The sequence below is a fragment of the Phascolarctos cinereus genome, unplaced genomic scaffold (genome assembly GCF_003287225.1).
Source record: "Phascolarctos cinereus isolate Bilbo 61053 unplaced genomic scaffold, phaCin_HiC Scaffold_3;HRSCAF=262, whole genome shotgun sequence".
NCBI classification, from domain to species: Eukaryota; Metazoa; Chordata; class Mammalia; order Diprotodontia; family Phascolarctidae; genus Phascolarctos; species Phascolarctos cinereus.
Window position 1 is genome coordinate 80,517,297 of NW_027555736.1, and position 11,556 is coordinate 80,528,852.

The 11,556-nt window shown below is 39.7% G+C and overlaps 1 protein-coding gene across 1 annotated transcript; it reads left to right on the plus strand.

The window, feature by feature from the left end:
- The first annotated feature begins 332 nt into the window (after positions 1-332).
- On the plus strand, positions 333-1,905 carry FGFBP3 (fibroblast growth factor binding protein 3). The gene is made up of 2 exons (XM_020964078.2): positions 333-477; positions 948-1,905. The coding sequence occupies exon 2, from the start codon at positions 1,043-1,045 to the stop codon at positions 1,892-1,894; it is 852 nt and encodes a 283-aa protein (XP_020819737.1). The 5' UTR covers positions 333-477; positions 948-1,042; the 3' UTR covers positions 1,895-1,905.
- Positions 1,906-11,556: the final 9,651 nt, after the last annotated feature.

Sequence of the window (11,556 nt, forward strand, 5' to 3'; positions counted from 1 at the left end):
TTTAAGCTGATTGCCAAGTCCTCTTATCTAATTACCCAAGAAGTGGTGGAGTATTCATTAAATAATTTTAAAATTTGCTTTAATCGAATACCACTATTGTTTCCCATACTGTTTCCTAGTAGAGTTATACCAAAAGCTTTTAACAAATAAACCAGAGCTAGGAAACACCAACTAGGAAAAAAAAACCCGAAGTGTTATATTAGATGTTTTATCCAAAACCCTTTGAACAAGGAGGCAAAATTCAAAGTTTATTTTCATAATCTATTGCCATTTACTATAAAACATCTGGGGTGGGTGTGTGTGTGTGTGTGTGTGTGTGTGTGTGTGTGAAAAAGTCTGGGAGGGGCATAATCTACAGAGGCCCCTCCTGTTCCATTGATAACACGTTCATTCACAGTGAGCCCTTCTAAAACAGGCTAATCCCCCAGGCGGACATTCACACTACCCTAATAGGCTCCTCACCTCAAGCAGAGCTCGGTAAGTTCAAAGTACTAGAAAACGTGGATATTTGCTAGAAATTCTAGGATTGCTTTGTGGAGAGGGGGAAGAGAAGAAGTTTAATTAATTGGCCAGGTACCGTACTTTTTCTCACGTTCCGTGACTCCTAGCAGGGGCTCTCTACACAAAGGATTTCAAAGGATATATAGCAATTTTCTTGCAAGGAAGATCAATTGAGTAGCTGGGAGGTAGACCTTGGGGAAGGGTGGTGCTGATTGTGGAGGGAGGTTCAGCTGGACCTTAGACCCCTAAGTCACTTCGGTGTCACAGGTGCACTAGTGGAGGCGGAGTTCCCAGGCTACTCAGAACCCCCAGCCCACGGACATGGGTCCCTAATGGGACTAAGTAAGCTGGGGGGGGGAGCGGAGAGGGGGTTGAGAAGGGAGGGCTCTGTTAGGCTTTGAGTTCTCCTGGTTAAGCCGCCTTGCTGTCTGTGTCTCTGGCCACAGGTCCTGGGGATGCTCTTTGCAGATCCACTCCTCTGCTGAAGCTGTCTAGGTCACTGAATGCCCGGAGCATCTCAAAGCGGCAGAGATCCCAGGCAATGAGGTTTTCCAGGCTGTCTTTCCCCATTCTGCTCCTCGGCTGCTGCCTCCTCGGGGCATCGACAGCCAGGAAGAACAAGGACAGCGCACGGGGAGCGGCCGAGTCGGTCCCTGGCCCCACTGGGGGCTCCTCGGGTCGCTTCTCCAACCCCGAGCAGCATGCGTGCAGCTGGCAGATCCTGCTGCCGGCCCCCGGAGACTCATCCGCTATGGGTGCCGAGGGAACCGGCGCGGGCAGCGAGCTCGCGGTAAGCTGCCAGAGCCCAAACGGCTCGCGCTACCAGTGCGCCTATCGAGGAGAGCCGCAGCGCTGCGCAGCGTACAACGCCCGCGGTCCGCAGTACTGGAAGCAGGTGGTGGGGAAGCTGAGGAAGAAGAGGCGGCCCTGTCACGACCCAGCTCCGCTCAAAGCTCGGCTTTGTGGCGGCAAGAAGGGACAAGGGGCTGAGCTCCACCTGGTGACCCGGCCGCTCGACGCCTCCAGTGCCGGGGCCAGCTCGGCCGCCACCGCGCTCCCCGGCGAGGGCAAGGGCAAGAACAAGGGCCGCACAAGGGGCCTGAGTCGTGCCCGGGAGCCCGCCCGCGGAACTGAGCAGGGAGTGAATCTTCCCCGAGCCCCGCCGCCGTCGGGGACCTCGGCTCTGGGAGGCGTGGCCAAAGAGAAGGGTCCTGGGAAGAAGGGCAACGGGGGCAAACGCAAAGAGACCCCGCCATCGGACGAGGAGAGGCCCATGGAAGCTGGGCCCGCCCCGGGGGGCCCGTTGGAGTTTAACGAAGAGTTGACAGAAACCTACTGCGCAGAAAAGTGGCACTCGCTGTGCAATTTCTTCGTCAACTTCTGGAATGGCTGATCCGAAATACGGCTCCGGGGGGGGGGGGGGGGAGAAAGGGGGCCTGCAAAGGGAGTGATTGAGAAGGGGTGGGGCCGATTAGGGAAGAGTCCCCAGGGCAACAGTAGAAGAATGAGTCGGGAAAATGGGAATAAGCACAGAAGAGCTCAGGTTCTAGTCTGGGGAGTTTGGGATGAGGGAAAAGAGGATGGAAGGGGTTATTGTTAGGGAATTTAAAGATGTGAAGGTTTGGGACCCTAGCAACATGGTGTGGAGAACAAAACCAAATATATATCTCTATACATCTCCATAAATATATATCTTAATAGAGATACGGAGAACTAAATACATATGTCTATAATCTCCATGAGATATATCTATATGGATATATATCGAAATATATAGAGTTGCCTAAGGGCAGTGAGAAGTTAAGTAGCATGTTCATGGTTATACATCTAGTCCGTGTGCAGAGACACGACATGAGCCCAGGTCTTCCTACTCCAAGGCTGACGTTCTGTCTGTTATATCATGCTACCTTTTATGAACCACACATAAATACACATATACATATATATGTATATACACACACCTGCAGTGTTGTACATCTTGGAGTCTGTGAGAGGTTTGCAGATCTAAGTGGATACAGTGGGGATGAGAAAATCATTGGGAGTGTGGTAATATTTGTAAGAAGTAGATTTTTAACTGAGGGCAGAGGGAATGGAGGTGCAGAAGTGGGCATACCATAGCTATGCAGAAATGCATAAATTAGAGGGAGAGACTAGACAGGTTAGCAAGAAGTTATATGAATAAGGAGTGGTGGGATTGTGGGTCAAAATGTATATTTTATAACTCATATTTGTACTAAAACCACATCAAAAAACATCTTCCAGCCTGGACCAGGGTGGAGTATTCAAAATATCTCTATAGCTATCAGCTAACAGAGTTGGCCATTTTTCTTCCTTAGTTAAACTTGAATGCACATGCAAGTCAGTACCACAGAATTCTAAGGGGGGACTCAGAGGCATAAGAAGGGTGAAACAAGTGAGACACTTGCCTCAAAACTAAGGGGGCACAGAAAAATCAATAAAATATGTGTCTATTATCTTAAGCACACTCTGCCTTTAGGATAGGTAGCAGCAATTTTATATTCTTGTGTTGATACAAAATTATCTTTTATAAGTCATACAAAGATCAAGGAGCTTCCAAGGAAAGAGTCAGTCTTATTGGTTACTTTTCAGTATAGTCTTGTACCTTCTTTAAAATAAGAGATGGCTTTATGGTCTGGAGCATTTCTAATTTATATCCTACATTCGGGGTTACTTTGTAGAGGCTGGATACCCCAAGCAGTTATAATAGGTGTGACTTTTTGCAAGCCTCTCCATTTGTACTTGGTCCTATTAAAGAACTGGTTAAAATTTGTGTATGTGTCTCAGAGTCATTTGGACCCTTTGAGAAAGCTGTTATCTCCCAGGACAAACTTTTATTACCAAAGTCAAAATATATAAAAGTGCTGATTCACAACACTACACGAATCCCACTTGAGAAGTGAAGCAGTTTTCCTGAATCTTGTATGTGTATTTTAAAGCTATTGCTATAATGGTAAAGAAAAAACAAACCCCCAAAACAAAAACAAAAGCCCCTCACAATCAAATAGTTACTAGATAAAATTTAAAGGAAAAAATGAGATTTTACCTAACCTGAAAGTCCTATATTCTCCATTATCAAAATTTGCACTGTAACTCATTTAGGTATATATCCAGAAAGTCTGGACTGAAGCTGACAAAGGTCTTAAGCAACTGGACATCAACTCCCCATCCCATGGCTGTTACGGGCAGTAAGTACTTTATAGGTAATTAGGGAAAAGAGTAGGTTTTGGTCTGTAAAATTGCTTTGCTATGTTATAAGACCTCTGTGTATATATAGAAATATATATATGATATGTATATTTCTACATGCATGCTGTATATATACATACATATATATACACACTTCTTGATGTAGTCACATATATGTATGTATATCTAGACACACACACACACACAGACAATTACCCTTGGTTTAATAAATCCTATAGGCATTTATGTAAGTTAGTATAATACTTTTACTTTGTAAGAAAGGATTATGTTATCCTCAAAGATATAATGGAAATCAAGGGATCTGACTTCTAGGTCTAACCCTGCCCACTAATTGGCTTTGTGAGCACTGGATTTAGAGTCAGATTTGAGGTTTAAATCTTTGCTCTGCTCCTTAATACCTGGAGCACTCTCTGAGCATAGCTCTAAGCAGCATTTCTAAATTTATGATCCTTTGACCTTTGTCAAATTGCTTAACTTGTCCCAAGATCATATAGTCCAACATTCTCATCTATAAAACAAGGATCTTGGACTAGATGAATTCTAACTGCCCTTCCAACTTTAAAATTCTACATTTCATGTATATGTAGGATTGTAAAGATGTTTAACCAATACAAAACTATTTATTGTTATGATAAGAAGACCAAAAAATGTGTTTAGGCTACAAGCATTGACTTATGTGTAGAGGGATGCTTGCCAAACATGACACTACTTTAGAATATTAGTTCATTTATAAAATCTTATCAAAAAAATGATAGGAAATTGTGATATATACACTTCTTGATGTATTTACATATGTGTATGTATATCTAGACACACACCTCATAATGCAGAGAAAAACAGTGAAGGGTAAAGCTAGTTTAAAGAAAGCTTGGTGAGAGACCCAACTAAACAAAGTCATCCCAGGGGCTTTTAAAAATGAAAAAATGAAAATTAAAGGACAACAAATGGAAGAAAAATAGAAAAGGTCTATAAAAATAGTATAACAAACTTTTCATGTGTAAAGACAATAGTGTTACCACCCTTGGATTCTAATACATTTGTTCCTTCTGTGCTTATAGAGTATTTAGAAATGACACTGAAGAAAACAAATAGAAAAAGACTAAGTGCACATAGAGAAGATCCATGCTGGAAGCAATACATTTGTGAGGGAATCCAAGGCTCTATTCCAAAGGAAGAGATAAGAAAGGCATGGAAAAAATTCTTGGACTTTATAAATACTGAAACAAGGTAACCACTGACCTATGTACTTACATACTTTCCCTTGCTATGTCAAATTTTTATGAGAATCATCCCCACACTGATATAGGGCATCTTAGAAAAAGGATGCTAAAGGGAAAGAGGCAAGCTTTCACAAGTAATATTCCCCATCTTTTTTTGTTGTTGTTTTAGTTGTTTCTGACTCTCCATGAGCCTTTTTGGAGTTTTCTGGGCAAAGATACTGGAGTAGTTTGCCATTGCCTTCTCTAGCTCATTTTACAGATGAGGAAATTGAGGCAAACAGGCTTATCAGGTTCACAGCTAGGAGGTATCTGAGGCCAGATTTGAACTTGGGTAGATGAGTCTTCCTGACTCCAGGCTAGGTGTTGTATCCACTTTGCCACTAAGCTGCCCATTTCACATCTTGACGATTATACAACTGAGACATGTAGAGATATAAGATTCCATAGTATTTATTATCTGTTGATTTTTTAACTTAGTCTTTCTAATTACTTGGGGACACTTGAGGGACATACCAAACATCACACAATTAGTATCTATTGGGGCAGGATTGGAACCAAGAACTCGTCTGCCTGTTCTTTTGTAATTTAAAAAAGTAATTTTGCTGACTAAGCCCTACCATTTTCCTACAACTTGTATTTATGACTTCAACATTGTGTCTTGATTAATTTCAGCATGGGAAGATCAAGTTGTACTTTTAGTACTATATGTAATAAGTCCAACATTTTAAGTTATACTAATCATCCATTTTATGTTTTCATGACAAATTTTTAAAAATCCCAGCATAACAGTTAAATAAAACCAATTGACATACCAACCCTGTATGCCAGCATATGTGATATTCCAACCCCATGTTCTCCCCACCTCTCTAGTGAAAGGAGGGAGGTGCATTTCTTCATCTCTTTTTTCAGGCCAAGATTAGTCATTACAATTACATAGTGTTCAGTTTTATTTTATTGATCTTTTTATATTGTAATCATTGTGCATGTTATTTTTCTGGTTCTGCTTACTTTACTTTGCATCAGTTAGTAAAAGTCTTTTCATGTTTCTCTAAATTCCTCGTATTCACAATTTCTTGTGTGTGATAGTATTCCATTACATTCATATACCACATGACTAAATATACCTCAAAGCAGCTTCCACCAATTATATATGCATACATACACACATATGTATATATAACACACATATACAGATATACACCTGTATTTATTCACTTGATCCTTCTAGTTAATTAATTAACAGTGTGCTCCTTGGAAAAAAAAAGAGGATCATCATAGCTTCTGCCCAGCTGAAGAACAGAGCCATTTTGCATGGATTGAAATCTGAATTTTACCTGGATGTACCTTCCAAGAAAAGGGGGAAGGGAGATCTGCAAATGTTGAAGGAGGCCTCTATAAGATTTGATGTCAAGTGCAGTAAAGCAGCTGTTGGGAGAGGACACCTGATATAATGGTTACAGAGTTGGCCTTGGAGTCAGGAAGACTTGCATTCCAGTCCTGCATCTGACATATATTGGTTGTATGAGCCTTGAGAAGGCTTAACCTCTATATACTACAAGCAACTCTAAGTTGTCCAACAGTTGGTAAAGATTAGCTTTGGCACAGGGATGTTCCTTATTGGAGCTCCTGTATCAAGAAAAGATCTAGAACCTTATCCCCACCCCTAACAATAACAAAAAAGCAGATAGTAGGAAAGGCCATGGGAATACTTCACATTGATGCCATTTATCCAGACATTGATGTCATTTATATGCTAGGCACTAATGCTAGGCACTTTAACTTAATGCCTGACTGATTCTATGTGACTATGATTCTATGGCTTTGCTCCTGGGAAGCAATGATTCAGTTCTAAAATCTGTTCCAACCTAACAACACAGCTGCTATGGCATCATTCGGTGGACATTTTGACTGGATTTCTAGGATTATGGAGACATAACCCTCACCTACTAAGTTCTAGCCAAGCCATTCCACTTGCTGTTCTCCATGTAGGACATTCCATGTCATTCTTTTATGCATTTAGAAAAACTATCTACTATGTCTAGAATGTTCTCCTTCTCACCTCTGCCTCTTACAACCTCCATTCAAGGTTCAGCTTAAGTGCTATAAAATGTCCTTCCTTATCTCCTCAATTTTTAGTACTTTCTGTCTTCCTACCCAAATTGCTTGTTCTCATTCTCTCTCTGTCTCTCTCTCCATATGTGTATATATGTATGTATGCATGCATGTATGTATGTGTATATATATATATATATATATAATATTTGCTTATCTGCCTACCTGTTGTGTCTGTCTCCCAGTAAAATTGTTTTTGTCTTTGTATATCCATACCTAGCACAGATCTTAGCACACAGTAGGTGATAAATAAAGGCTTGTTGAATTATTTGAATCAAATTTTGTTACCTAGCAGTGACCTGAAGAGCTAATTCTGAATTCACGTAACATCAGTTACATAACAATACAAGTAACATAGCAATGTACTATACTAGCTCTTCCTCTTAGGAAAAAGGAGGATGAAACATGTTTCCTTCATTTCAGAGGAGAGCTCCTGGGAAGCTGCCACAGTTGCCAAATGTTGCATATGCTATCAGAGGAGGTCTTTCATAATCAATTAGTTTCATTTAACTGCTTTTTCCTATAAAGATGAGTTCAATTTTGCTAAGATGAAAGTGTGGGGTATACAATGAAAGGCACTAATTAAATTGGTAGAAGGGAGGGTGGATTTCGGGAGGTGGTAATTGGAAGAAAAATACTTTTGATGATGCACAGGATGAAAGGAGAGAGAGCAAGAGTATGAGAGAGAGAGAGAGAGAGAGAGAGAGAGAGAGAGAGAGAGAGAGAGAGAGAGAGAGAGAGAGAAGGGGGGAATAGGATGGAGGGAAATACACAATAATCATAACTGTGAAAAAAATTTTACATCAAGTTTCTCTGATAAAGGCCTCATTTCTCAAATATATAACAGAGAACTGAGTCAAATTTATAAGAATACAAATCATTCCCCAAGTGATAAATGGTCAAAGGATATGAACAAGCAGTTTTCAGATGAAGAAATCAAAGCTATCTATAGTCATATGAAAAAATGCTGTAAATCACTATTGATTAGACAAATGCAAATTAAAACAACTCAGAAGTACCATCATACTCCTATAAGATTGGCTATTATGACAGAAAAGAAAAATGACAAATGTTGGAGGGGATGTGGGAAAATTGAGATACTAATGAACTGTTGGAGGCAGAATGAATTGATTCAACCATTCTGGAGAGCAATTTGAACTTATACCCAAAGGGCTATGAAATCCTGCATACCTTTGGCCCAGCAATATTATTACTAGGTCTGTATCCCAAAGAGATAAAAGACGAAAGGGAAAGAACTTCTATGTACAAAAATATTTATAGCAACTCTTTTTGTGGTAGCAAAGAATTTGAAAGTGAGGTGATGCTCATTAATTGGGGAATGGCTGAACAAGTTGTGGTATGATTGTGATGGAATACCACCGTGCTAAAAGAAATGAAGAGCAGGATGCTCTCAGAAAAACCTGGAAAGACTTACATGAACTGATACAAAGTGAAATGAGAAGAACCAGGAGAACATTGTACACAGTAATAGCAATATTGTACAATGATCAACTGTGAATGACTTATCTATTCTCAACAATACAAAGATCCAAGACAATTCTAAAGAACTTATCATGAAAATTCTATCCATCCTGAGAGAAAGAACTGATGGAGTCTGAATGCACATCAAAGCATACTTTTCTAAAATTTCTTTATTTTTCTTATTTTTTCTTTGTTTTGGTCTGTGTTTTTTTCACAATATGGAAATATGTTTTACATGACTGTACATGTATAACCTATATCAAATTGCTTTCCTTCTCAATATGGGGACAAAGGAAGGAGGGAGAGGATTTGGAACTCAAATTTTATTTTATTTTATTTTATTTTATTTTATTTATTTTATTTTATTTTATTGGGGCAATTGGGGTTAAGTGACTTGCCCAGGGTCACACAGCTAGTAAGTGTCAAGTGTTTGGTCTGAGGTCACATTTGAACTCAGGTTCTCCTGACTTCAGGGCTGGTGCTGTATCCACTGCGCCACCTAGCTGCCCCCCCTGGAACTCAAATTAAAAAAAAACCCTAATGTTAAAAATTGTTTTTCACATGTAATTGGGAAAAGTAAAATATCAAACAAAAACGTCATTAAAAATGAATAAAGTGGCTTTTGGGTTATGCACAGGATCACCTTTTGGGTGCTTTTCATGGTTACTTTTCAAAGTTTGGTTGTAAACCAGCTGTTTGGAACTTGGAGAACATTATTTCCCCATAGATTCACTGTTACAGATGTAAGTTAGGTTCCTAGACTAGGGCATAAAAATTTAGTTAATCCACAAGGCAGTTGACCTCTTAGTAGTAATTATAAGTGCTGTGTCTAAAGCTTCCTTGGGGCCTGAGCCCTAGGTCTACTAAATCCCTTTGAACCCTGAAAATCTCAGCATACTGATGCTCCTTGAGTTCAGTGGAAGGGAGTGGGGTAGATGGTGATCCAATTAATGACTTCTTGTGTGGACCTTTGGTGACAGCAGGCTCAGGCAACAGCTCAGTTCTATGGGCTAGTCCTTTCTAAGATTGGTGTGCTTAGATGGAAGACTGCCTCTAACTGATGGCTATCACTGTGTAAGACAGATACTGTACATTTTTTCTACAATTGAGGTTTAGAATAAAAGTCTAGGATGAGAACTCTACATTTCTACCCACAACTCTGACTTTTTCATTAAGAGTTTGATGGATGGAGTCATTTATCTCTGTGCTCCAGTTTCTCTAGTTTGGTACCTTTAGTGGTTTAGTGGGCCTGGAAAGAGTCATCTACCCGAGTTCAAATATGGCTTCAGACACTTACTAGCTGTGTGACCCTGGGCAAGTTACTTAAGTCTGTTTGCCTCAGTTTTATCACCTGTAAAAAAAAACGAGAGAAGGAAAGGGCAAATCACTCTAGCATATTTGCCAAGAAAACCCCATATTGGGTCATAAAGAGTCAGATACAACTGAAAAGAAATGAATGATCTTCAGAAGAAAAAGCCAGGAGGATTAGCTAACTTCATACTTATTGAATGTTTTTAAGACTCCAAGAAGAAAGATACCTTACAAGGGCAAAATATTAGAGCATTCCTCTGATATAGGGTATTTGTAGAGGCTCCTCAATGAGTTCCCCGAACTCAACATTTTTTGCATTGGTGAGATTGGTGAGAGGTATAAAGAACAGTTTTGTGGTTCTGGACAGCTAACATTGTTCTTATAATATATGAGAAATAAGACCCCTATTTAGAGATTTCTATCATGATTTAAAGAAACCTTTACCGGATCACTTGAAATTCAAAGATGTCACTGGAACTCTATGTTCTCTTTGTGAGTCTTTTGGAAAAAATGCTAGACAAGGCCAAATACTGAAAATTCCCAAAGGGATCGTTGGGAGCCATATTTAAATCCTCATAATAACATGGTAGGACTATTTAGCAGTTTAGTAAGGGGAGGGGAAGGAAAGAGACAGACAGAGAGAGAGAGAGAGAGAGAAAGAGAGAGAGAGAGAGAGAGAGAGAAGAGAGAGAGAGAGAGAGAGAGAGAGAGAGAGAGAGAAAGGAAGGAAGGAAGGAAAAGAAGGAAAGAAGGAGAGGAGAGACAGGAAGAAAGCCTTTGTATCCTTCTATCAGTGAAGACTTATTTCCAAGTTCTCCTTGTATTCGCTGGTGGGGGTGGTGGATACAACTCTCATTTCTTTTGAAAAAGGAAGTCTATGCATCATCTTCTAGAACTGAATGCCATATAGTACAATAATTTGTTGATTTTTTTTTGCTAGGAGTTGCAAAACAATAGGAAATGTGCTATTGGAAAATAGTAGTAAGGAATCAAAAACATTTTTAAATGTCTTCTAAAGGCTCTTGGATTAGTCTTCTGAAAGGGAGAACTAACTTAAATGTCCCCTGAGTTAACGAAGCCAAATTTTATCCAAAGTGTATAAGAGTGTAAGTGTGTAAGAATGTAAGTGTGTAAGAATGAGGCTGATATTTTCTATTAGTAGAAAGTAAAGAGTCAGATTAGATAACTCCCATGGTCCCTTACAGCTCTAAATCTATCTTCCTATAACTCCCCAAAAGTTTTCTAATTGCCTTTTATGAAAAATACCCCAAATTCCAGAAGTTTAAGGCTTCTATCCTCTCTATAAGACTGACTCAGTGTTTGTTTATATCCGCAAATCCATTCATTTTTCATTCAGATATTATTTCTATTCTATTTTAAAATGCAATTCAGCTGGAGGGAGATGTTTAATTTGTGTCATAGTGATTGAAGTTGAAGTGGCAGATTTGACAACTGTGAATAGCAGTGTGTAGTTTGACCTCAAAAATCTTCAGGGGCAAATCAATGGAACAACCTAGATAAGTAAGAATCAGAAACAATCAAACTCAATAACAGTATTTGATAAACAACAGAATATCAACTTCTTGGGGACAGACTCGTTATTTGATGAGAACTGCTAAGATAACAGGAAAGTGATTTAACATTTTTTAAATAAATGCTTTGACTAGCATTTTACACCATATACTTCTGGCTGCCATTTTAA